The sequence below is a fragment of the Nesoenas mayeri genome (assembly GCF_963082525.1).
Source record: "Nesoenas mayeri genome assembly, chromosome: 11".
Classification (NCBI taxonomy): Eukaryota; Metazoa; Chordata; class Aves; order Columbiformes; family Columbidae; genus Nesoenas; species Nesoenas mayeri.
The window spans coordinates 10,961,298-10,989,053 of record NC_137563.1 but is presented as its reverse complement, the minus strand read 5'-3'; the positions used below and the strand labels follow the sequence as shown (position 1 = coordinate 10,989,053).

Here is a 27,756-nt window from a genome sequence, read left to right as displayed (position 1 = left end):
TATTTATGTGCGATGTTCCCCGGTTTGTTTGTTTTTTCTTTATAAAGCAAATGGAGAATATGAAAAATCCCTTCAAGAATGTCATCAGGCTGATACACAGACAGTTCATCAGCATGGAGCAGAACAAACCTCTGACATGTGGGTAACGGACTGAGTAGAAGGCTGTCACCCTGCCTGGGGACCACTTACTATATGGAGATTAACCAGCCAGTGGCCCATGGCTGCTACTAGGAGCAGTTGTGAGAGAAGTCCTGCTAAGCCCCCAAAGCCTTTAATTGCAGATTGCTTTTAATACAGATGAAATCTTTGAGGAATGTAGGTAAAGAATTATCCAGAGGTCCACTGAGTGTCTGCAAATTGCTTTTTTTTATTGTTTGATCAAGTACAGGTGGGTTTTCACTGGGGGCACGTGAAGCACACCCCTGCGTGTGGGACAGTGCTCAGCCAGATTTCAAACTATTGCTCTGTACATTGAAGCTGTCCCAGCTCATCAGTGAAAAGGAAATAAAAATGTACTTTAACAAGCAAAAACTACCTCTTTAGCTTACTGATTTAAGCTAAAATTCCCTTATGTCTGTTCCTCAAACCAACAGACTGAGTGAGGCTGAAGCTAAAACTGGAGACTGTAAATTCTGAGAAGATATCAGGGACCGGACAAAGCATCTTACAGTGGAAAATGAACGATCACAGAATTATAGAGTAGTCTGGGTTGGACAGGACCTTTCAAGGTGACCAGTGCCACCCCTGCCATGAGCTGGGACATCTTCACCAGCTCAGGTTGCTCAGAGGCCCATCCAGCCTGGCCTGGGATGTCTCCAGTGCTAGCACCCAACTGCTTGTGACTTAATTCAGATAATCTAAATTATATTTGGAGCAGGATTATTTATTAAAATCTATTGTTAACTTCATTGTTCCCAAAAAAGTATTTATTTACAGAAATCCAATGTATTTGTTGCTTTGGCAGTTATAGGACCTCTGTCATTTTTAAGACCTGAGCAAGACATGTTGCATGGTAGATTAGCAGTATCTTCATATGGTTACGAAGAAGAAAATCAGTTGCAGTTTGAGCAGTGAGGCCTAATCTGCCTGTACATGTGTCTGTTGTACGGATGAAGCAAAACACTCTTATGAACAATTTATTGGTTTAGAATTGAGCAGATCAGCAGGTGATTTTTCAATATATGGGCTCCTGCCTTCAGGAGTGTATCGGAATTACCTGCAGTGCCAGCATGGGAAGGACCCGTCGCTGCTCAGAGACACCCCCAAAGGGATGTGAACGCCGTGGTGAGGGGATTCATTCTTCATGGACCCCATTTCCAACCTGTTGCAGGTTTGGCTTCTGTTTCCAAAGGTGTCGAACTGTGCCAAAATGAATCACGTTTGTACAGTGAGTAGACATCGGCTCAATACAGGAACTGTAATTTTCCTATTGAGCTAAGTGCCGGGAATAAAAAGGTAATTGATTATTTTAGCTTTTTATTCACTGCATCCAGGCATATGTTTCAGCTTTTGCTGTTTCTCTGCTTGCTTTGTGTTAGCTGGGCCATCCATTTAAAATCCAGTCAGATTCCAAAACTAAATTAGATCCAAAAAAAACCCACCCAGAGTTCAGGTTGCATTTCACCTTAATTGGTATTCATATAATCATTCTACAGCAGTATGGTTGTATTAAGGGGAGAATCTAGCCCTAATTTCAAAATAAATTATAAAAGAATGTATCTTAAACTATGTCCTAGATTTAGTAAGTTAATTTTATTTGCTGTTTGCATTTTTTAAAGGACAGTATATCATTTAAACATTTCAAACTGAATTCGGAAATATTCCAGAATATTGATTATTTACTATGAGCTGCATTCTGTGCTTTAGCAAATTTGCAGAAAGTTCCTTTAAAGCGTGGATTAATTGAAGATCACCATCAGCCAAACATAGGCCTGAGAAGCAGGGCTTCTCTTGGGCTAGGAGAAGCAACCACTTGATTTTTTTCAGCTGTGCCTTCTGCAGAGTGTTGATGAGTGTCCCACTGACACTGCACACCCAGAATGCAGGACTGGGCACGGGCTATAAACACAGACACATGCAGGCTTATGCTAATGAGAACAAAATAAACACCTTGAGACCACAGATTCTTGTGTTACTGTGATAGAAGATGCTGTTTTCATATTAATAGTGTGTCTTTGCAGTGATAGAAAAGCACTAGAAGAACCCTTTTGACTCTCTCTTGTTGAGATAAATGACGTGATAAATGTCATCTCTTCCTTGAGAGTCCTTTTATTTATCTGCTAAATTTTCAAACCTGTGTTTTTACTTCATCGTTCTCTGACCCATGCTGCAGCACTAAATGCTGGGTAGCTCTATTGACCCAGAACACAGTGATTCACTCATCATTCCTGGAGGGGAAAAGAGCTGTTCGGGAGTGATCAGCACTCCCAATGTGTCCTCCTGGTGTACTTAACAGGACAGAATTGGTAGTAGGATGTCACACCCGCCTATAGCAGTGGAAATGCAGAACCTGCTGTAATTAGCCCTCGCTTCAACCAGCCACTGAGGCTTCGAGGTGCGGGAAGGGATGTGGGGAGGAAAAAACACTTTCGCTATATTGAGAAGCATTCCAGCAAGGGGTGATTCTTTCACCTGTCAGGCTGCCATGTGCAGACAACCGTAATTATGCTTAGGTACCCAGTGTCATCCTTTACAGAGTTATATTCATTTTTGCTGGTGGCAATTAATCTCTAGTCATGTTTTCGAAGGAGAAGAAGTGAATTAAGTTAGCACGTTTGCAAGGGTGTGTTAGCACGTGACCTGAAATATGGCAGCTGCCTTTAATGGAGCATCTCCCAAGAGAGCAGTAGCTTTCTCAGACTCATCTCTCCTGGTATGGACATCCACACATGCAGTCTAAAGGGACCATTTGTACCTCCCCGACTTCACCACGCTCAGGTTGCTTTTCTTATTGATGGTATGGTTAAAGTCTCTGTATCATTTTGACATTTTTAACGGTGTATGCATTTACAGTGGAGCTCTTGTGTAAGCTTTAATCAGCTTTCTGTTCACATGTTGTTGCTATTATTATTTATCTCTATTATGGTAGCACATAGAGGCTATCAACAAGAGCAGGATCAGTCTGTGCGCGGCTTGGGTTGTATTTTAAAGTGGCCTCTCTGTGCCTATAGGAGAAATGATGCTGGCGATCCCCAAGTGCAGCAGCTTCCGCGGCTCCAAGGCTGCTTTGCCCAGTATCTCAGAAACTGAAATCGCTCTCACACACCAGCTGGGATTTGCCACACTGATGTATATAGAAAAAATATGTCTTGGTTGCTGAAGTCTTTCATTTCTGCTGGTTTTTAGTTTTCTAGCTGCAACTACTAGACCCCAATCCCAGAGCTAGTTACACACTTGAGTAGTCTCACACACAAGTGGTCTGATTTGAGCTCGGTGGAATTGTATGAATAAGTATTTGGATTTAGCTTATCAACTCGGTATCTGCCTACCTTTGTAAAGGTGCAGAAGTTCCCACAGTGCAGATCTGTGACTTATTGCAATATAAATATTACATAATGTCCCAATGAAATCACATAGGTAAAGAATTTACTTGCAACTCCACAGTCTGTCACTGCAATATGGGACTTGAAGGAAAGGGGCAAGGAAAACCAGCAGGAATTGGTGAACTTTGAGCAACAAAGTTCTTATTTTCATGTGAGATTACTGCAATGTAAAATCAGGTGAAGATGGTGTTTCATTGTCACAAATTTTACACTAACACATTGCCAATGAATTTCGCTCAGTTCCCTTTGCAATTAATCAGAAGTGGATTAACTGGTACTGTATTAAATGCCTCTGCTCATTCTGACGTATGCAGGGCTTGCACTGATAGCTATTAGCAGAAAATCTTTGTCATCTAAGGTCAAGACTTAAATCCATAAGGGACCAAATTGTCATTGTGTAGATATGACCCCATCACTAGAGAGACAACAGGATGTTAACCTTGGGTACAGACACGTACTCTGGTTATACACACACATTATTACTTGGGTTTCAAACCATTTAGAGAACTGTTCTGAAAACCTGTGTGTAGTTTTAGGAACATCAAAAGGAGCCAAACAAGTGCAACGGCTGTGTCAGCCATTGGAAATGAGACACGATACAAGCCTCATCTTTTTGTAGATGTAGAATTCTTTTTTCTGTGTCTTCCATGAACATTCAGATGTACTTTAATCCTCATTTTTATGTCCTCTCTCTAATAAATCCCCATGAAATTCACATTCTTAGTAGCTCTCTGCTATGCCAAGCTGTTTTATTTCATATATAATTAAGACATTTTGGCTAGCTACTTTGGGCTAAACATACTGAATGTTGCAATGTGTGCTTACTGATGCCTTGTACTTAGAAGCCTTTGGAAAAATCTGTCTAACTGCCAGCTGGTTTTCTGGTCACTGCAGGTTTCTTTTATAACCCAGATTTGAGGGTTTTATGATTTTACAAGCAATTAAAGGAATTTCTGCTCTTTAGTTCAGCATTTTGCTTGTGAGGTTCACATTTCTACCCTTTTTGGGTGTTCAGGTTCTGCGGAAAACAAATCAGTGTTTCTGGAATGGGAATTACTGGGAAACTCCGTCAGCTCCAGATGAATCACAGAGTCCTAGTGAGCGTCTGTGGAAAATAAAGACATATCATCTCTTTCCACAGATTCTCAGTAATAATTTAAGTCTTATAAAGAGTAAGATTTGTTTGCTCAGCTCCCAGGAGTGTTAGTGAGGAACTATCATCCCTGTTTACAGCTGTGGGAAAAATAAGGCAAAGCGATAAAATATCTTGTGTGAGACACAAGCAGGATCATGCGCAGGGACATGTTGCACGCTCTGCGTTCTGCAGGACATGAAACCATCCCTCTGCACAAGCAGCCTGTAAAACCCTGCAGATCCCTTTGAAGACCTTGGAATTGTCTTCTCAAGGGTTTATTTTGGCCTTTTACACTGTTGCTCAAGAAACACGAGTTTGTAAATTGGAAATCAGTGGTGTGAGTTGAGTGAAATCTCTCTGCTGAATATCCTCAGACTAACCAATGGGTGTCCTGCTTCTCAAGGAGGGGGACCAAAAAATTGCCAAAACTAACTGATGTGTGTACTTGTCTTGTGTGGGTTTATAGCCACGTGCTGTAGAAGAGGAGGGCTATGAAAGTTCTAGGATGAGCTTCAGGCATAAGTGGGCTTTACATTTGCCTTGCTAAGTCTGGAATCGGAGATCCAGGCCTGAGAAGCAGCCAGTGTCACCTGGGGATTAGTTTGCATGTTTGCAAATAGAAGAGTTTGTCATGATAGCCCTGTTGCTGGGATTACACACTTGTTTCCTACATGGCAGTGCATTTTTACACTGGCAGAAGAGTTGTTGTTGGTATAATTGAAACCAGCTCTCTGAGAACAAACAATATTTTCTTCTCTACCATCTCTTTACTCCAGCAAAAAAAACCCAAAACAACACCAAAAGAGAAAGCCTTCTTTAGATTATTGTATTTATTATCTTATGGGAACAGTGCAAAGAAACAATATTTGATGACATTAAATCGACGGGATTTCCTTGGCAGTACTACCAGCTGTTAATGACGCTGCAGTCAGGACGTGATCCTCTGCATCTAATTCCACTATAAATTCATTCCTTCCAGCTATCTAAGAGCACTAAGAAACAGGATATTAAAAGATTTAAGTCATGATCCAATAAGGGTGTTAAACAAGTCCTCAAATTCAGGTGCATAACCAGTGCTGTTATCTCCTTGCATGCTAAAGTACATTGGTGGATCAGGGGAGTAGTTTGAAGACCCTTTAGCAAGTTCCTGCATTAACGGTGCCTCTGCTGCTTGGAACCCGAGCAGGGGGGGCTGAGACGTGCTGCTTGCGATGCGCTTTCCTAATTATCTTAGTAAAGGACTGTGTGTTTTTTTCCCAGGTTGCGACAGCGATCACTGGGGACCCCACTGCAGCAACCGCTGCCAGTGTCAGAACGAAGCTCTCTGCAACCCCATCACGGGCGCCTGCGTCTGCGCCGACGGGTACCGTGGCTGGCGCTGCGAAGAGCTCTGCGACCCTGGGAGCTACGGCAAGGGCTGCCAGTTCCAGTGCCAGTGTCACAACGGAGCCACCTGCGACCACAGAACGGGAGAATGTCACTGTGCTCCCGGATACACGGGGGTATTGTAAGTTCATGGATAGGTGTATTTTACTCTGCATTGTTTCACAGCCTTGCTTGGACTGCTTTTCATGTAATGAGTAATTGACAAAATTTCATAGAGTCAGAGTGTGGTTGGGGTTGGAAGGGACCTCTGGAGACCACCTAGTCCAACCCATCTGCTAAAGCTATATCTCTGTATTATTATACACCTTCCTTTGTAGAAATCACGTCACACAATTTCAGAGAGACTAAATAAAGGAAATCTCTTTTACTGCTAATTATACCTGTCTGCATAATAAATAAAATTTAGTGCTAAATTGAACTTAAAAATCCGTTATATTTTCCAGTTTGTTCAACAACTGTACCTGTTCATGATTTCAGTATGTGAATACAATCCAAATTACAGTTGAGTTTTTATAACCAATTGGACATTCAACTCATTAGCAGTCCAGTGCGGTATCGAATGGGACTTACCATCCCCAATTTATTTGACTTTCAGTCTAACTGAGGAAGCATTACTGTTAACTATATCAGCTTACTATCTAGGGGGTAAATTTTTAGCATAGTGAGCAGGGATTTAGCAGTGTGACTCCCATTAACTTTAACGAGAATCATGTAGCTAAATCCCCATCCACCAACCTGAAAGTTTACCGGTAGGATTCATGAAATCTGCATATTAATTTTAGGACAGCAAGTAGTAGCTCCCTGTTTAAAATTGCCCCCAGTGTAACATCAGTTCTCATTAGAGATCTTCCAGTAGTTTCAGAAGTAATTATGTTTTTCAAAATTATTTAAGAGGAAAGAGAATTTAGTCACTGCATTTGGTTGGAGATCTATTATAGGTGACTTAATACTTTTGCAGTCTAATGTTATTTGTTGACCTGCATGAAGGGGAAAGTACAAAAGAAAGACAATATTAACCCTCATGAATAAGTGATATGCCTTTTGAATATTTTATTTAATACCTGATTTCCTCATAGACTTGTGACCTCAGTCCTGGACGCACTCACTGCTATAGACTCTGCTCACTGTTAGGTCCTGTTGCCATTAGCATGTCAGTTCTCAGAAGTAAGTACTTGCAGGGCCAGCCCCTGATAGGTTTTATGAACATCCTCATCAGAGGATACTCAGGGCAGGAACTTGCTCTAGTTTCAGAACCTGGGATTAGAGAAAGAAGCAATGCTGGAAAGCACCAGTGTGCACATGTAGGAGACACTGGTTTTTGCAGGGACTAGCCTTGCATTGGCCCCCCAGAAATGCAGAGAGACACCCAACGAGCTTAAATAGCCTTTAGATGATGCCAAGTTCTTGCCAGTCCATTATATATGCAAATGTTAACATTTAGTAGAGACTGGAGAAATCTTGAGCATTTTAATCCCATCCTTTTATCCTATTTGTAGCTTCTTTTATTGCCATGTCACATAATTCATATCGAGGCCTTCATCCTGCAACTCTTACTTTTCTGGGCTCTTTAGTGGATATGACTTGTTCTGTTTGAGATGGGTGAAATTTGGTATGTGCATCAAGATTACACACACGCATCAGCCTAAAAGGGCTGGACCCATGGCACATAAATAACTCTAGCAGAAAGCAAAGAAATCTTGGCTAATTGGTAATACCAACTGAGGCTTATTGAGGTTTCATAATTTGCATAAGGACTCCCATGATGACTTGTGTTGTGGATTTTCTTCATTTACTGTTTCATGTAAATTCTTCTAACTCATCTCTTTGTTTTTTGTTTCTTCTCTCTCCACAAAGCTGTGAAGAGCGTTGTCCCCCCGGCAGCCACGGAGCTCAGTGTGAATTGCGCTGCCCTTGCCAGAACGGCGGAGTTTGCCACCACATCACTGGAGAGTGCTCCTGTCCTGCTGGATGGATGGTGCGTACTTTGTTCATGCTCATCCCTCATTTAGAGGTTGAGAAAAAACTTCTTCTCAGTAAGGGTGACAGAGCACTGGAACAGGCTGCCCAGGGGGGTTGTGGAGTCTCCTTCTCTGGAGACATTCAAGACCCACCTGGACATGTTCCTGTGCAACCTCACTTAGGCGTTCCTGCTCCAGCAGGGGGATTGGACTAGATGATCTTTTGAGGTCCCTTCCAATCCAGAACATACTGTGATACTGTGATACTGTGAATAGGAAGTTAATTGTTCGGTGTCTCAGCAGGCGCCTTCCCTGTGTGTTTGTGATGCGATTTCTTGTCACGAGGCTCTAACAGTTCTGAAAGTGGGGCCACTTTTGTTTTTGTGTGCACAGCACTTGGCCACCAGCCTGTGACTCTCTCATCATCGAGTTAAACGAACAGCAGTACACCAGGCAGTGACTGCTCGTTGCTCTTCTGGGTGGGAGAAGAGACAAGAAAAATTGTCTCTGAATTGCAGTTCCTTGGAGTATTCCTTGCGCCCTTAGACACGGCCCTCAAATGGGACAGAAAGCTCAAAGCTCAGCTCAGTGTTGTGAGAAGCTCTGTCCTGTTCCTCCTTCAGGAGAGGGAGAAGCCAGTGGAGTTCAGTGGTTTAGGCAGTCATTAATGCAGGAGGCTGAGGGGAGACCTTCTCACTGTCTACACCTACCCTGTTTCCCTGAAAATAAGACAAGGTCTTATATTAAATTTTGCTCCAAAACTTTTTACTTTTTTACATGTATAGCTGCCTGGATGCTATTTAAAATGACTTTTTTTTTTTTAAGTGAAAGGTAACTAGGGCTTATTTTTGGAGTAGGGCTTATATTTTGATCATCCGCGAAAATCCTGAAAAACCATGCTAGGGCTTATTTTCGGGGTAGATCTTATTTGGGGGAAACAGGATATCTGAAAGGACGTTGGAGCATGGAAGGTGTTGGTCCCTTCTCCCAAGTAACAAGCGATAGAATGAGAGGAAACGGCCTCAGGTTGAGCCAGTGGGAGGCTTAGATTGGATATTAGAGAAAAATTTCTTCACAGGAAGGGCTGTCAGGCATTGGAACAGGCTGCCCAGGGCAGTGGCAGAGTCACCATCGCTGGAGGGGTTTAAAAGGCATTTAGATTCTATGATTCTATACAAAAGACACAGAGAGCAGTTCAGTGTCCTGTCCTTACTCAAGCATAATTCCCATTGATTGCAAGAGATTTGCTTGCATCAGGGATTGCACTGGAGAGAGCAAATTGCCCTAACCTTTAATCCTTCATGTCAAGAAAGCAAGGCCAAACATTTTAAAAGTCCTCAACTTTATCAATAATGTAATAATTAACTCTCTTGGGGTTTGCCAAGTCTCACAGGCCTGCATAGCATTTCTCTGTACTAAATTTCCTGGCATTTTTCCTGTATCTGACAATTAGTCTCTTGGCAATATTGCAGGATTTTAACATACGCAAGGACTGTGACTTTTTATTTTGATAAGTGGAAGGCCCTGAAGATCATCACACAACTGTGGCTTCTGATGTGGACCTTGTACTTGTCGAAACGTGTAAAGGCTGAGAGAGATGTTTATGTTCCTTTAGATTAGTACAGCAAATGCTGCCTCCATTTGATCACACAGCTGCTTTTAGTTAAAAAGTCCCAACCATGAGATTCTGGTGGCTATCAGGCAGTGACATGGGAGAAGAACATAATTTTTCCCATATTTTTGGTGGCAGACATGTATGGAAAGTCTCTCTCTGACTGGAGAAGAAGAGTCTCCCTAACTTGGCTGGTCATGGCAAAGGTGCTGCTGATGTTATTCCATTTCAAATGACAAAACAGGCAAATTTTTTCAGAAACTTAAGTAAACATATGGCACCTTACCCTCAGCTGGCATTCAGTGGAGACAAAGAAAAGGTTCTTTCCGAAAGGGTACTGGAGCGAAAGCATAAAGGAAGCAATTCAAATATTTTTGAGGTCCTGTGAATCCATTCTGGCACTACCCCTAAGAAGTGATCGATAAAGTGATTAACAAAAATATTGCTTTCAGGCTATTTTTTTCACCTCCTCTTATCTTCTACATGCCAATATTTCTGAGGATCTGAGTTGTTTTGCTGTACTCTTTCTTACCTGTATTTTATTAGGAGTTATCTCTTTTTTTGCACAGTTAAAAAATTACTGACAGAAGAATATCAGAATAGAGCAGGAAGTTTTTAGGGGTCTTTTAGGAGGCAGTGTAGACCTTAGAGAAGAACCACAGTGCTGGGGCTGCGCAGCATCTGTGGTTGTGTCTTCAGGCCCAATTCTGCCCTGGCCCATACAGCCTGGAGTTTCTTCTCTTCATTTTTAGTGGCCCAGAGAGATCTTCCTGAAAACTGTGTTGTTGACTGTTCTGTCCCCAGAGAAACCCTAGAGTTAACAATTGATGTTTGAAACAAGCATAACTTAAAATTGAAGAATGACATCAAGTATTCCGGGGAAAGAAACTGAAATTATAAGTAAAAGCACTCAGCTTGTAAATGTTGAGATTTTAAGCATAAAGGGTCTCTCTGGGGTTTTAATGAAAAGATGGTAATTCAGTACACAGAGAGAGAAATCTCGTGTTTTTTCATGCTATATTTTTAACTCTTGGTGGCTGGAATGGTTTGGGAAGTGAGACATGAGTGGGCTGTAAACAAGCAAGCGAGATGAGATTGCTAGACAGCATTTGTTTTATTTCACACCATGGATAGTCTTTCTCTGACATCAGGAATTTTACTTGCTGATTTTGAGACTTGAACCTGCACGTTGGTATTGAATATACCATCATGCTGGAAGGAGACAATTCTCCCTGGATTTATACAAGTGCAAATCCACCTGCATTTTGTTGCTGCTGGAGGAGCTGAGACTTTTATCCTTTCCTAGAGTAGGTTTCTTAACAGCAGCTCAGCTCCCTCGGGGCTTGGTTGCCCATGGGATATGAAAGGGGAGGCAGTAAGTTGAATAGGAGGAAATTCTCAGGTTCCTAGGTTCTTCCTTGGATCTGCCATCTTCAAAGCCTGGTTCTTTTATTACTTGTAATATTTCTTTCCTCCCACCCAGTGCAGACTCTCCCAGAAGCACAACAAGTTATACGAACTGAATCCTGTGAGATTTTACTGTCCTGTGGGTTTTTCTCCAAGAGGATGATGGCTAACAGCAGATACCACTGAACTAGTCAAGAAAACATGGCTTCCAGCACACCACAATGTTGGACTTTTTCCACTCTGTTTGTGGGTGGCTGCTTTAGGGCCTCATTAACAATTTATGGGTTTAATTCTATACGTCTTTCTCATTTGCAGTACTAAATTCTCCAAGCACTCTTAGGAAGTAGGGAGAAAAGTTAAATTTAGCACTTACAATGCTTCTCAGAAACACTTGTAAAGGACTAGATCTTCAGCAATCTTTCCTTAGGTGACAGAACATTCGTCACTGACAACACACCCTATTTGGTCCCAGATCCCATTCTCCAGGCATCATAGTGCCATGTCAATACAACGCGTTCTGCTAATCACTTCTTCTCGTTGCCTCTGGGCTTTATGAAGCAACTATAATTTGTATTTTTGTCTATTTTTCTTTCTGTTGTGGATTTTAAACATAGGGGTGTGTGAGAAAATGGAGCAGGAAAATATAGGTTCTATACTACAAAACAGCAATAATACATCAAACAATGTCAAAAGCAGAAGCTGATGAGCTCAGGACCTTAAAAAAGGTGCTGATGGGGTGAACTTTACTGATTAGATGTATAAGCAGCAGGAAACGTTGGTCTGACATTTGATCCTCCAGAGAGGGATGTTTTGGATTCCCTTAGTACACATTAATGCAAGAAGTACACCTAAAGATTCTCTTGGCTCCAGGGGGATGCATCACAGAGTATTGCTTTCTCATCATTTGTTGATAGAAATCCTGTTCTTTGTGAAATGTGAAGAGAGAAAGTATTTATTATCAAGATAAATGGATACTTACATTTTCAGATATATAGTGTTGTGTACTACTCAAGTCCAGAGACACCAGTTTTTTAACGCTGTAATCTGAAAGTTCTTGAACTGAGGCCAACCTGTCTATTTTACAGCCAAGGAACCACCTATCACTGGTTGGGAAAGGCTTGAAATATCTATTTTATGATTAAATTGAAGAGCAGCCTCTTCACTTTGGGGTTGTTGATATTGCTAAGCTTCCCCAACTGTTGAGCGAGAACCCCATGGAGTCAAACAGCCATTACATTCCTGGTTTATGTTTTGTATAAATTGTGTCTAATATGCGCCTTGTTCAAAACTTGGAGCCCCTGGGGCTGGGTTAGGGAAATAAGCCTTCTGAGAGACTTTTTAAAAATAATAATAGGGACAAAGCCCACCGTTTCTATCAAACACCGTGCGGCTCTGGCAGCAGCACCACTTGCTGCAGTTTGCCAAACCTTTTCCATTCTAGGACCCTGTCTTCAGATCCCAGCACTGCCAGACTTGTTTTGGCTCAAGTTACTCAGCTGGATGCCAGGCACAGATTTTATGTTTGCTCACATTAAAAAAAAAAAAAAAAACAATTCATAGCAATTCTAAGGAAGTCTAGGGAAATCCTTGTAAGGCCACAATGCTTAGCAAGGGACCTTATGTGATACGTGGGGCAAAACCACCTGGGTATGGCAGATAAATTCTCCAAAGACACAACCCATGGTCAGCAAGGCTTGCCCAGCGATTTTCCTGATGAACAGCCTGGCTTGTCTTCACTTTCAGGGGTGCTTAAACACTGAGGGGAAGGAGGAAACACCTCAGACATGGAGATTTGGGGCCAGATGAAGGAGAGGACTAAAAGGGAATTTGCAACGACGATTTGGGGTGGACTGAAGTAAAGCGGCAGCAGAGAAGAGGGCTGAGATGTATCTCCAAGGCTGGGGATAAGAAGCTGGGAGGATGTTGGATGATGCATCCAGCCAGTGTTCAGGGAGTAGGCAGATTCTCCATTGCATTTTCTGACACACCAGCTGCAGTTTACAGGAGAGATCCAAAGAAAATAATTAGCAGCGACTGTACCGTGGTGAGAAAAATCCCTTCTGGAGGTAGGGTACACAGGCATTTACTCTGGTAGCAGAATTTTGAGACTGTGTTTGGCCCATCTTAAACAGAAGAAATACTGCTGCTATACTTAGATCTAGTTTTCACAAGAAGGATGATAAATATCCAAGCTGCATATAGAAATTTATTGCATTATGAATGTTGACTGAGATATTGCTCTCTCTGTGACCTTACCAGGGGCTGGTGTGTGCACAGCCGTGTCCTCCTGGAACATTTGGAATTAACTGCAGCCAGGACTGTCCATGCCACAATGGAGGGCACTGTGATCCCGTGACAGGAAAATGCATCTGTACAGCTGGCTACATAGGAGACAGGTAAAAATCAAAACCACAAAGCTTTTAGTTTTAACCGTGGATTGGCAATATTTTTAGCCCTTCTAGGACAATCTTACTCTCTGAAAAATGGTGTTGTGTTTCTATTGCTTCAATTAGGTTCATCCTTCTGAAGCAGTTCAGGCATTATAAATGTGGCAATGTCATTACTTTTTATCGGCAGTGCTCTCCATTTACAGGTTTTTTTAATATAACTTTTAAAATTTAATGGATTAAATTTAATTTAGATATTTACAGTGATAAATTTAATAGAGAGCATTACATGTTTATAAGATATGTAAATGAACTATATTTATACAAATTAATATCCTCAAGAGTAAGCAATGCAGCAATTTAATGTTTCCTTCAGTCCCTCTGTGCTGCTGCAGCACTGATCCATCTCAGACACCAACAAAAGGTGATAAATCCTCAAAATTTATAAAAGAGAGACTCCACGCATAAATCAATCAGAAAAGATGATAATATTGTTTTACAAAGGTGTCATGGATTTAGCAAAACGACTACACAGCAAAATGAAGGTGAGATTGTAACACATATTGGTTTAGCCCTCCAACCAATCCTGCCAGCAGGGCTGACAATGGGGGGGGGAACCTGCAGTTAAACAAGGTTTTCTGTGCGGTTTGTGCTGGGGATGAACAGTGTCACCAGGGATTCCAGACACCCTGGGCACAGCTCAATGTATCTGCTGGGCTAAAGCCATTTCTCCTGTGTTTTCCCTTCTTTATTAGCTGGAACAAGCTGGGATCAGTGTAGTGGTGTGTGCTACAATTATACCTTTATGCGGTAAAGCTCATTGGAATTTCTCATTTCTTGCTTCATCGTACAATCAACAAGTCTTCATAGCACACACACAGCCCAGCCTGCAGCATGTGCTGGGGTTCAGAAGGCTGTGTTCTTTCCAGGGGACATTAGATTGGATATTAGGAAAAACTTCTACACAGAAAGGGCTGTCGGGCATTGGAACAGGCTGCCCAGGGCAGTGGTGGAGTCACCAGCCCTGGAGGGGTTGAACAGACGTGGAGATGAAGTTCTCAGGGACATGGGGTAGTGCCAGGGGTGGGTTAATGGTTGGACTCAATGATCTTAAAGGCCTCTTCCAACCAAAGCGATTCTATGATTAAATGCGGAAATTCCTTGTTTCCATTCTGTCGACAGCGATAATTGGAGTGGGCTCTGGATATTATGTCATGAAGATGATGGAAATACTAATTATTTCAAATTAATTTAGTGAAGAAGACATCAGTGTGTCTCTCTGTTCTCCATCTGAAGACAGTGATTTCAGCCATAGGGCACCATGTAATTACTGTTCCTAACCAAAGCTTTCTCTTTCTCTCCTTTTGGAGACAACTTCACTAAAGGAAGCAGCTCTGCAGCCTGGGTGCTAATATTGGTGCCAAACTCCAGTCCCCAGCCCTGGCCATGCTCAGGAAGGCTGACAGAGGCCCTTTTTATCTGGGTCTCCTCATTTGGTTGTTGCACAGCCAGACCGATTTCTGGCTGCTGCTGAATCAACACCATTACAGTCATCAGGAGCTCCAGCCAGCAGCTTGCAGCTCAGCCAGTGTCCCTGCTCCACCACGAGGGAGGACATGTGGCGGAAGAGCTGGCGCTGCTACAGGCATGTGGCACAGGGAGAGGACAGTAGTGGAGTCGCCGAACAGCAACACTTACCCACTCCAGCAATAAAAGTAGAGAAATGACCACTGGAGATGAGAAAAGGAGGTGGCAAGTAGAAAGCAGAAGACCTAGTTCTGCCTGCTGTCAAAAGCGGAGGGTCTTGCTGCTGATCGCCCTTAGAAAGGAGCTGGAGAAGTGGCTAGAACAGCTCTGATGGGAGGACAGGCTGAGAGAGTTGGGGTGTTCAGCCTGGAGAAGAGAAATTCTGGGGACACCTTGTGCCCTTTCTATATTTAAAAGGGGCCGATAAGAAAGATGGGGACAGACTTTTCAGCAGGGCCTGTTGCGATAGGACAAGGGGTGATGGTTTTAAACTAGAGGAGGAGATCCAGGCCAGACATGGGGAAGACGTTTTTACCCTGAGGGTGGTGAGAGCCTGGCCCAAGTTGCCCAGAGAGGCAGTGGATGCCACATCCCTGGAGACACCCCAGGCCAGGCTGGATGGGGCTCTGAGCAACCTGAGCTGGTGAAGGTGTCCCTGCTCATGGCAGGGGTGGCACTACGGAGCTGGGAAGGTCCCTTCAATCCAAACTATTCTGTGACTCTGTCATTCTAAGGTGAGTCGAGGAGAGGCTAAGCAGAGGAGCCACTACAGGGCAGATCTCACAGACGTTCACAAGAACTGTCCTTGAGCAAAGGGAGTGTGGGCTCTTTAGATCTATACGTGGAGAAAAATAGGAGAGATTTGGACTACAAAGAGAGAAGTGGCTTGGAAAGACAGAGACAGGGAGAAAATGAAGTGTGATCAGCAGGAAGAGGTGGAAAAGAATCCAAGGGAAGGTCTGCACACAAGCAAAACCCTTAGGAATGACTCACTTGCCCTCTCCTGGGCAGGGAAGTAAAAACCAGGCACTGAAGGGAGAGGCAGAAGAGCAGAAATGCAAGTGTGCGGAAGGATTAATTGCAACAGGAGAAAGTTAAATAAACGGGCGGTTCAGAAAGCTTTTCTAGAAGCAGAGAAATACTATATTAGCTTAGAAATGTCACCCTTTCAAATGGGTTCTGAGGAAGTTAAAGCACTTTTATCCATCAGCCTTTAATCAGCCTTCAACAAGTGAAACCTCAGGCCCATTCTGTTCAGCTGCAGTTGTGTCTCACCCACGCGAGGACAGTGTGTTTTCTGATGGTTCGTTCCAAACTGATGTGCACACCCTTACCTTGCTGTTCACCGCAGCTCATGGCTGATTGCCTGTTGATTTCAGTGAGGGCAGGAGCAGGCATAAAGTCTTTTAAAAGTCTAAATTGCTTTCCTTAGTTCCTTAGTTACGTGCTCATACAGCATGGACAATGGGACAGATCAGGCAGCACCTTTTTAGCTTAAAGTCTATTTTACTTTCTGGATCTCGTGCAAATGTTGCAGTGTTACAGTACAATTTCAAGTATAACAGTGGAGTGCTGCTGCGCAACAAAACAGTGTTTTCTTTAACATTTTACAAGGCACTGAAAAAAATGTCCTAATAATAACAGATATTGTGAATAACATCAATACAAATGTAAACACACTATCTATGATCATCTTTTTAAATCTTCAATAAGTACTATAGAATTCCACAGTTCATTGTCTTGTGTAGAAGATAATAACAAATAGCTATATAAATGTTTGTGGATATGAAATTGTCATAAGGTTCTACGTAAGTGTAATTGCCACACTTTGTTCCCTACATGTTTTCTAAGATGTGACACTGCACTAAATATCCAGGAACTTGGCAAGAACTATTAATACCTCCAGGCAGCTTTGTGCTCTGCTGAAATGACTGGATATGTCATGTAAATGTATGTTTTGCAAACTAGGAAAGAATAATAGCAGAAGCACAGTTAGAAGCTGAGAATGGGGTGTCTAAGAATTCAGTGGCTGAGAGGAAAAGCGAACATACTGTTTTAGCTTTGTTTGCCATATTGCCATTAAACCTAAAGATTGAATCTTAACAGAATAAATACCACATTTGTTATAACAATATGAGCAGACATTCTCCTGTTGTGTTTGTATCTGCATCTTTTATCAACAGAATGGCAATCTCCACTTGGTGTATTTTGAATGGCTTCTAACATTTGTCTGCGCTACCTAAATGTGATCACTGTTTCCAAAGGAAACAAACAAATAAACAGAAAAGACTAAAACACTTTACAGCATTATTCCATGAAAAAAATTTGGCTGGAAAAAATGTAGGTGTATGTACTAAGTTTATCTTTTAAGGAGGCTGTCTTGTGTTTGATATTTTGTGAAATTGCTTCCATTAATTCTACAGGTGACAGCCATATTATCCTATCCCAACCCAAATAATTATAGTACATATTAAAGTTCAGTGGGTATTATAATACGAATCTCCCCAGATAGGCAGAAAGCAATGTAAATTAAACAAGAAACATAACTAGGGCTTAGCAGCTCATTTTGTAATTTAATTGAACAATGTATCTGGTTGTTAATGGTGCTATGGACACATTAGATTGATATGTTGCAAAGGAAAGATGTTTAAGTAGAAAGCTAATTCCTGCTGTGATTATTCTTCTGTTCCAGAGAAGTCATTATTAGTATTCTTTGTATAAAATTCATTAGCAGTAGCTGCTTGATCTCCAAATAAATAAGTTGGTTAAATTGTTAGTAGAAAAAGGCTAATTATGTAAATGGATTAGGTCGTCAATATTTCATTTCCAGATGCTTCTCTCCCTGCTAGGTAATGCTTCATCTTCTATAAATATAGAAAGATATAGTGCACTATTGACTAAGTATTCATCTCATTGAGTACAGAGCTCTCCTGCTAACTAGTAGAGCTGTATCCAGCGCTGGAGACATAATGCATCTTAATATCTTCTTCATCACATTTCATTTGTTTAAGTGTTTCAGTCCTAATGTTACCACTCTTTGCTGTTATTTCCTCTGCAGCTGAACCCCCTGGAGCCGCAGGGCCACTAGCTGGGGGTTCTCTGGGCTCCTTCCCTGTTTGTCACAGGCTTTTCTCTCTTTTCATCTCCTATAAACTCTTGAACATGGATTGTGTAACTAGTAACCGTGTTGATGCTTGCTGCAACTAAATCACTAGCTAGGCCTTTTGCTTTGTGCGTTTATTTTTAGTGAAACATGATCATCAGAAGCTGCAAAAGTAATGCTCTTCTTATATACTGCCTGTGTTCATTGCAGTTTTGCCTGGCTTGCATCACACATTAATCTTTTATTACTGATCATTATATTAACTCTCACCTGCCAGCTGTGAAATGACCTGCGGAAAGACATTTAACAATTGCCTTTATCCACTGAGTTTACAGTATACACTTTAATCAATGCTCAGGATTAAATTAATGCTGATAGGCAATTTCCAATATCTGGCATCCATGCGATAAGGGAATTGGGCTTTTCTGGGCTTCTTTTTCTTTTTTTATTAACTGAAAAGGCATATCTGTATTTCACGGTGGATCATGTAAACTGTAGTACTGACTCATTGCAGAATTTTGAAACCACTGAATTATGTCAAGCACAGAATCGGTTGCTTTCTTTAGGACCTTAGTTGAGCTTTTCAAAGTGGGAAATATTATGAACAATTAAACTGGATGTGTAGGACAATGAAACAGACTTTTTGGCAGATTTTATAGTGTATCCAGTAGGGAAATATTTTAAACGGTGCATGGAAGGTGCAATTTAAAGCAATCTGTGTGTAGTGTTTGCAGGTTCCATTTTTATGTGTATCAAATATTAAAAATGTTGGCAATTTTGGAGAAGATACTACACTAAGGAGCATGAAAGAGATTTATCTTGAGATTTTATACTACTGAGCATCTGTGGAGTAAGAGATGAAAAGCAAATTTGAGCTTTAGTTACTCAGAACACACACAAAAGACAAAGGAGCATATTTGCTCCTAGTTGGTATGAAGCTGGTGCAATGACAACGTAGAGGGAAAGTAAAAGTATTCGTTGCTGGAGAACACCTTATTCAATATTGCTTATAGACCACATTTTCTTTTAATCCTCATTAACACTAAGAGGACCATATGCTTTTAAAGAAGGTGCACAATCCTTCTCTAATAAAGAGTAAACAAACAGATGAGGGGGTTTTTTTAATAAAGTATCTTATTCCATATCAATTTCTTATGCTTGATGAATGGAATTGTCAAGGTCCAGGAAACAAGAATGCACTTTGTTAACTAAGGTAATATTAACTAATGCAAATTTTGCAAGATATGATTGAACAGAGATTAATGGACTTTCAGTTAACAGCAATTTGCATGCCCAAGATATCACATCACTCTGATGATATCATCAGTTCACAGTATATTACTTAAATAAATGAGCAATGATTTTGTACTTAATTCATTAACAAAAACATTCCCGTGTAAAAGTCATAAGCAGATTAGACTATGGGATTTAATTGGATCCTGTCTCATATATTTCATTGCAGATGTCAAGAAGAGTGTCCTATTGGGACATACGGCTTTCAGTGCACACAGAGATGTGACTGCCAAAATGGTGCAAAGTGTTATCATGTGAATGGAGCGTGCCTGTGTGACCCTGGATTTAAGGGGATTTATTGTCAAGAAAGAATGTGTCCGGAAGGGTTTTATGGCCTCAAATGCAACAAGAGATGTCCCTGCAATATTACCAACACTCTCAGGTATGTACATCGTATTATATATACTAGTGCAGTGACTGGTCAAAAAAAGCATTAGGGAAAAATTCAATTAACTACCCCTACTCCTTTTTCTCTGTAGTTTTGATTAAGAACACAGACTACTCCTCTAGATTACAATCTTTGATTTAAATAACCTCAGGTTTGGAACCATAAGTCTCAGTCCAGCCAGCTACTCAGCATGAATCTGTTAACTATTTGAACATTTCTACCCAAATCTGAAACAATCTGACATACGGCCTTATCTTGTAACTGCAGTCTTCTAGGAATAAGAACTATCATATTATGCCCATATGTATGTATAATAACCCACTGAAGTTTAGAAAATACAGATATATTTACTCAAATCCATAATTTTGGCTCTTTTTATGACATGAGTTTTCTTGTTAGTTCTATAGACAGCAAGGGGACTTTCAAAATGAAACCTAGTTTGCTTCAGTTTATGTCTTGTGACAAATTACCTTGTTGAAAACACTTGAGGCAGATGTATAAATAGACTGAAATCAATATCCCCAAGTCAGTCTATGAGACTGTAATGAAGTTGACATTGTCACTATAGACATCTCCTCTCATGTGTGCCTGGTTTTGCTCTTATTCAGTATGTGTGTGCGTGAAATATTCAGGAAAATAAATATCAGGGAAGTATACCTAAATTGGAATAAGCCTCACTTAAAAGGTCAGGTTTCTAAGTTTTATTCCCTTTTGCTTTATTGAGGATGTGATTCTTGAGGTTCCCATTACTAAGACCTAGAGCCACAAACAGGCTTGAGTACCTAACATGAGATAGGTTGAATTTACATTCCTGTTGAAGCCTTGAATAAACCCTAAAAAAAAGGAAGAATTTAAGACTCTTCCCTATTTTCGTATTTGTTACCTCAGAGAGAGGTGGGGATAATTGATGCCCAAGAAAATATGCCCTTGATACGGACATTCTTCAATTTTAAACCAGACAGGTAAGGACCTGACTGTCTTGCTGATGATAACAAACCTCCCTTGCAGTCTGCTAAAATATAAACACTCTCCTCGATTATGTATGCAAGAGATACCACCTAATTTGTGTGCGTACACACACGCACCCTCACACACACACAAACACTTCAGGCAAATCTGTTTGTGGGCTTGAGATAGACTCTGTTTGTCTCAGTCTTGGAAATAAACAGGTGAACTTTCTTGCGAATTCAAGTTCAACTGGGAGTGGTGAGGTTTTGCTTAACTGGAAGTCAGAGCTCACAGTGGAGTATTTAAAAGCCTTGTAATTCTGATGGTACGAGTCCTCTACAGAAAGACAGATCTAACTCTGCCAGCCTTGACAGAAAACATCCAAAGTATTCAAGGTAGCTCTGTATAACAGGCTTCTATCTTTTCGGATCATTTTGTGTATCATGAAATCACTGGAATAAATAACATCCCTAAGGCATGAGCTGAGCATTACACACAAAAGGTGGATGTTGTGTTGTGCTGAGGATGGGAGATGTCTCAAGAATTACGGCAGGGTGAGCTAAGGTATAAATTCCTGCATGTCACATTGCTGTGCAAGTACTTGCCAGCGTGCATGACTTAAACCTGTGGTAAATACAAAGTAAACTGCTCCTCAGTGGAAGCTGTTGTTCATGTGTACTGGAGGGGGAGGATGTGCTCTTGGATGGTATCTGACAGTGTGTCCTCACTGCCCTGTCAGCCTGCAGAAACGTGTTTGCATGCCCGTTTTCCCAGAAAGGTGGAAATAGAGTGGAAGGACTGCAGAACACAGGCAAAGCTGAGCTTGGCTGCTGTTTCTCGGCTTAGCACTTGATTTGTTAAGAGTATTTTAAGTGGAGGAAGAGTGTGGGTTTAAGGGTGCAAGAGTTCATCCTGGGTTACTCAAAGAACTGCGTGGGAGATGCTCCCAGGGTTTGCCAGGAGATCCTTCCTGGAAGAACAGACTAGCACCATCCAGCTGTGAAGAAAGATGAGGTTCCAGATTTGAGAAGAGCTCCAAGAGGTGGAGGATCGAATTGTCTGACAGGGCACGTGGTCATTCTTGCACACTGTGTACTGGACCTGTGCCTGGTTGCTGTCTGACAGGTACATTTGATGCCTTCCCTCCCATCACTGCTCTGTCAGCTTTCCTTGCAGCATCCTCTGCTCAGATGGTATCTCTGTTTCCTTAATAAATGAGTCTAGTCTCTCCATTGATAAAATCTCCCTTTTTCCCACTTCTTATCACTGTTGTTATGGAACAAAGAGCTATCAGCAAGCTGTAAATCTGTAAATGTTCTTACATTCATCTGTGGTATTTCAGCTTTCTGCTCTCCGGTGAGCTCCTCAGAGTGCTGCCGGTTTCTGAGCCAAGGACTGTCCGAGTTGATGGAAAATGACCTTCTCCAGCGACAATCCCTATTCTGCACAATTCTTCAGGATTGTTGAACCAGTCCCATACAGCATCCTTCTCTTCCCACCCACCTCCTCCCATTCCTCCCCTACATTTTTATCATTACTGGAACAGTGGTCTTGCAGCGTGATTCATTTACTAACAGCCATCTATTTTCCCCTGAAGCAGTTTAAACTTCTGGCTACTTGTGGCAATACCTAAGTGTGTAGGATAATTACATAAACACTTCAAAGAAGGTGAGGGAAGCTTCCTTATTTCTATCAGTGGTTTTGACTCATTTGATCTAGTTATTGGAGAGGTGGCTGGAACAGAAAGTTCTGGGGGCTTTGAGGAGCAGGTTATGGAGAAACATTAAGAGCTACACAATCAGTTTTTCTATTTTCATAGATCTATTTTAATGTTTGAAGAGACCAATGTGATCATCTAGTCTAACCTCCTGCATGGTAACAGCTGAAGAACATCATCCAATAATTTCTGCATCAAAGCACGGTGAAAGGCACTTTGTACAGGACTTTTGAGCAACCCCAGAATTAGGTAATTTGGAATGCATTGGTGACTTGGACTGTCCTTCGACAGGAAAGGATACACCTGTAAAAAATTCCGCTATGCAAAAAGCCCATGTTGAGACAGTCCACAATAGTCAGAAAGGCATAACCTTGGCTTACTCTTCTGAAAAGCAGAGAGGGAAATGAATAGCTGGAATAATCTCAGCAACTCACCCTTCTTGAATACTGGTGTGGAGTGAGTGTGTGGAGCTTGTAGGACATAGCAGTGTCCTTCTCAGGTCACAGACGACATCAGGAGGGGTGGGAGACACAGTGACCTCTTAAGCCATGACACTTTCCTACTGTGACAACATCACCTGAAATGGATAAAGATCCAGAGGCTCTAATTATTGCCTCAACACTCAAAAATTTGGAAGGACCAAACCCCATGGACCTTACATGAAGTTTTGGCTTGACCTAAATCAATAAAGCGCTTGAATGAAGCTGGCTCAGAAGATGTGCTGGAATGAAGAAGTGGCCCTACAGTCTCCTTGTGGCTATTTCTTTAAAAGCAAGAGGGCATTTTAGTAAGGGAGATTGAATGTAGTAGCGACACCAAAAGACAGAAAATGCTGTTAAAAGAGGAGTAGGGCTGTTGTTAATTAAGATGAGATGACGGGTGCTAGTGTATAAACAGAAAGTCAGGAAACTCACTGGGAAGAAGTTGTTTTGGCTGAAAGATGTGTGGTGAACAAATTCAGAATTTGGAACAGACTGTGCTGTCTAAAGCATTTCTTTTCCCAATTTGCCTTAAGAAAGTTAAATTACCCAGTTTCCTCAGATTTCCTCAAAATTAGATGCTTAAAAAATTCAAAGGTCAAAAAGACTTTTTGTTTTTCAGCTCAGCTAGTAAATTTTAAAAAATAATAAATCATTTATTGCTGTAAATGTGGCTCAAAAGCCAGGGAGCATACAGTAGCTTCGGAACTTCAGCGCGAGGCATAAAGGTTGTCGACACCTTCCAGTTTCCACTCTGCCTGGCCTAGAGCCAAAGAAACGCTTGGCTGCATTTGTTCAGGGTTTTCTACACTATTCCTGTTACACAAGAGATTTGAAGAAATAAAAGATGTTAAGAATCAGTGCAAAATACTAATGTGTAACACAGCCAAATGCTTTCAGGAGTCTAAGGTTGCCTTCCTGCCCACAGCGAGTGCTCGGAAGGCAGGTGTTGGTGGGTTTGCCTTCTGCGAGCCTTTAGAGGCCTCACATTATCTCACTGATAACATCCAGGGATCCTTCTCTAGAGAAATTATTTCCGCTTCTTAATTTCAGTTTATTGGTGGCACGGAGAAGCGCCTTACACATGCTGCACCCCATGCTGGCAAAATGTTACATGGACTCAGGACCTTGAGAGGTGCAATCAGAAAAGGAAGGGAGGAATTATACAAATAATTCACATTGCTAGCTGAATTTCCTGTTCTTCAACTTAACACCTTTGCCTTTAAGTGCCTCAAACTTTCCAACTTCACTGCAGCAAGCATTTAGTTCACTGGGTAGACTGGATGCATGGCTGGCTGGCTGGATGATAGATGAGGTTCCTATTTATAGTTATAGGTCTAGGTACATAGCTTAAACAGAATGGATTTTTACAGAATACCTAAATAAGAGAGAAGTGTTCTCAACTCACACATGGATATACATACGATTTCCACATCATGAGCTGCAATATACTCAGTGTGTAACTCAGATGACTTCAGTTACTGGAATAGTTCATACACACCAGAACAGAAAATGCTAATAATAAAAAAAATTAAAGATAAAAACTTAGTACTGTTTAGTGATGTCAGCTGCGGATCTTTAAAGGGTTTCCAAAGGTAGAAAGGCATCATTTTACAGATGGGAAAGATGGATGTAGAAAGAGTAAGTTACATGGCCACGATTCACTGGGAGGATTGGGAAGAGAACAGCTGTTTTCTGAATTTTGGTTAAGCATCTAAATCTCAGCCATCTTCAAGTTAACACTGCATCAGGGCACCTTAATTGTCAAACAAGAGTTTGTGATTTAGGGCATTGTGTTCTTTGTATGAGACAAGTCTCCTGTGTCCCCTGGCTGGGCACAGCCTGGGCCCTCATTTCAAACCGAGCTGTGTACATTTGAGGTCCATTGCTTATTATTCTACCATAACACTATGGTGTGTGCTAATGTTTGCCTTGCTAAAAGCTTTGGGAAGATTTATCCTCCCCCTGCTGTAGCTTTTTCATCAGTTGTTGCTACCTACTCAGAACTATTGTTATGTGTACCCTAACTCTGAAGTATTTCAAAGGACTGGAAGACTACAAGTGCTTGTTCTAGGAGAAAAACAAAACTCTAATCTTCTCAGGCTGGTAACAAAATTGTTCTTGCTTCATTGGGATGATTATATAGGTGCAGGGACCCAAACATCTGCATTGGACTTTTGCTAACTCGTAGCCTCACGAAAGAGTGGAAAAGGGCTTTATAGGGGACAGAATATGGTCTCAACCTTCTACTGGACCTTGTTTTGGAGTCCAAGCCCTCTGTCTCCTGCGGGCTCTTCTGCAAAGACTGTTTGGTTCCTGCTTCTTATTTTAGTGCGTGTTAGGATGACTTTTAGTCGTTAATATATACCTTGCATCCCATGCATAAAAAGCTGTCTGCTTTGACAAAGGAGCCAACCTTGGAGTAGAAATTCTTACTTAGTATTTTCAATTGAATTGTCACAGACTGATTTCAACTGCCATGATCATATATTGCCTTTGAAAGATTTAAATTAGCCAACAGATGCAGTTCTCACGGAACCATATGATACATGCAGTAGTAGTGAAAATAGAGAAACAACAAATCCACTTCAAACTATTCCTTTAATGTTCAGCTTTCTGCTCCTATTAGGTAATGATTAATAGATGCAGAGGGGGAAAAATGAGCTTTTATTATTTTCATCTGAATGTTAAGAGGTGCTTTGTGAACAACCATAACTTGAGGGACTGCTTCGTCAGAAGAATTTCATGGATGGTAGTTTGTTAAGCTGATGAATTGTTTTAATTAGTCAGTAAAACGCTATTTATGATGAAACATATGACACTCACAAAATTTGGTCATTCTTAGTCACAACAGTATGTGACTAACCTCTCCTACCAGTAATTGCCAGAAACATACTTGGAAATTACATTTTATGAGGTTACCTTGAAAATTAACATATACGATATTAATTTTATAGGTGTAAAGAAACCCATTCACTCATGTCTGCAGTATTAAACTATAGTAATAAATAATCATAAAGGAAGATAACATTTCTGTGAGGCACTGGTGGCACCTGTCTATGGACCTGTCTCAATTTTTTTGCCTCATTATGCAGCATAAAGGAACTTGACCCATTTCCCTGCATAGCTGGAATTTAATCGCAGGGCTTCTGTTGATTCCTGCCGCAAATAAACCCCAAAGCTTCAGGTAGTGATCAGTTCTGGTCACCATGGCTGAATATTCCCTGCAAAAGCCTTTTTCCAAGGAGCTTTTTAACTTCCAAAGCACTTGCCTTTCTACCTCTCCCTGTTGAAAAGTTCTGCTAAGGTGGCACTCGCTTTTAAAACACAGTTAGACTAGACTAGACTAGACTGGAATAGACTAGACAAGACTAGACTGGAACAGAATAGAGATAATATTGTGCTACAGGACTCAAGTTCCTCTTCACGACTCTCCTGATTGCATTCCTCCAGCCGCTGGAATTTCTCCCCACCCCGAACATCTTTGACTGTATTACAGCCAAGTAACATGACACACAAATGTCATACAACAATACGGATTAATCATGTTGTGGTTATTCCCGGTAACCCAACTCACATTGATTTGAGAACATAAAAGCATAAACTTCAAAGGTGTAAAATTCCCAGTGCTGTGGCAGTTTCCAGATGTTTGGAAACAATGTGCCAGGCTGGTATTTGGCACCATATTCCCTGTTCATTCCTAAGTTATATGGCGGCTGATGTTCACCATCCTCAAGAGTTTCCAGGTTTACTTTGTTTTAGTGTGCCTCCTGCTGGCATTGCCTGTAAAATGTTCTACAGCTGGTTATGGACACATCTCATTGATGTCTGTCTGTCTCCATTAGCTGCCATCCATTGTCTGGAGAGTGTAGCTGCAAGGCTGGCTGGTCCGGACTCTACTGCAATGAATCCTGTCCCCCAGGGTCGTACGGCGAGGGCTGCCAGCTCACCTGCCCCTGCCACAACGGAGCAGATTGCGACAGCATCACAGGGAAGTGTTCGTGTGCACCAGGATATATGGTAAGTGACTTTAGTCTGATTTCAAATAATATTTGCATAAAAGTGGCCAAATGCCGGTAATTTTTCTCCATTCTGAGTCCACGTAATTCTCCTTGGAGCAGCATCAACTTATTACTTCTGGTTATTTATTTAACATTGGTGTTTTAAGTTTGATAAAAAGATGGTTTCCCATCATATATTTTAAGTCAAGACATAACAAAAAAGATGTCAGATTATTGTCTGCCTGGAAGAGCAGAAAAATAATTCTCATGGCCTTTCAGCATGTTCCTTGTCAGTCACACTGTGATTTTAATAGATAAAGATCTTTTAAACTGTTACAAATGATAGAGCAATTTATGCCTTTTCTGAACATATATGGCAGGTGTCTTTTACCCGAGCATCAGAAAGAGCTTCAGACATTCTGAGGTAAACAAGCATCATGTTTTATAGATGAGATATCAAATGGCTGAAGAAATCAGCCAAGACGAAACAACAAAAAATTCAGAATGAATGATTGCCAGGTTGCAGCAGAAAGCATTAGGACATGGATCCAGGTGTCCTGCTTGAGCTGGGCATAATGGAATTCGTACTAGTAAATTCTCTGGTCATCCATATATGAAGCACCTCCTTACATCAGGAGTACACCATGGAAGAGATCTGCAGGCTGTGTTTGACAAACAATACTTCCTGAAGAAAAATATTATTTTCAAGAGAGCATTCCACCACAACTTCATTAGTAGTTGTTTTTCTGCAGTTTGTGTCCTTAATTTTACATGATCTGTCCCCACAGGCTTATCTATATGTTTTCTGTACCATTAGAGTAATTATTTGTTATATTTACTGAGTTTACTAGAAATCAGGCTTCAAATTTAAAG

At 41.3% G+C, this 27,756-nt stretch overlaps 1 protein-coding gene across 2 annotated transcripts in view; it reads left to right on the top strand.

Annotated features, from left to right (window-relative positions):
• Nucleotides 1-27,756, top strand: part of MEGF11 (multiple EGF like domains 11) — a gene marked incomplete at both ends in the record, with an annotated part of 192,074 nt that overhangs the window by 92,701 nt on the left and 71,617 nt on the right. For both annotated transcript variants that reach the window (XM_080351245.1, XM_080351244.1), the window contains 5 exons: nt 5,938-6,184; nt 7,918-8,038; nt 13,300-13,436; nt 19,520-19,732; nt 26,728-26,902. In XM_080351245.1, the coding sequence (XP_080207371.1) occupies nt 5,938-6,184; nt 7,918-8,038; nt 13,300-13,436; nt 19,520-19,732; nt 26,728-26,902 (893 nt within the window). The remainder of the gene's footprint in view (nt 1-5,937; nt 6,185-7,917; nt 8,039-13,299; nt 13,437-19,519; nt 19,733-26,727; nt 26,903-27,756) is intronic.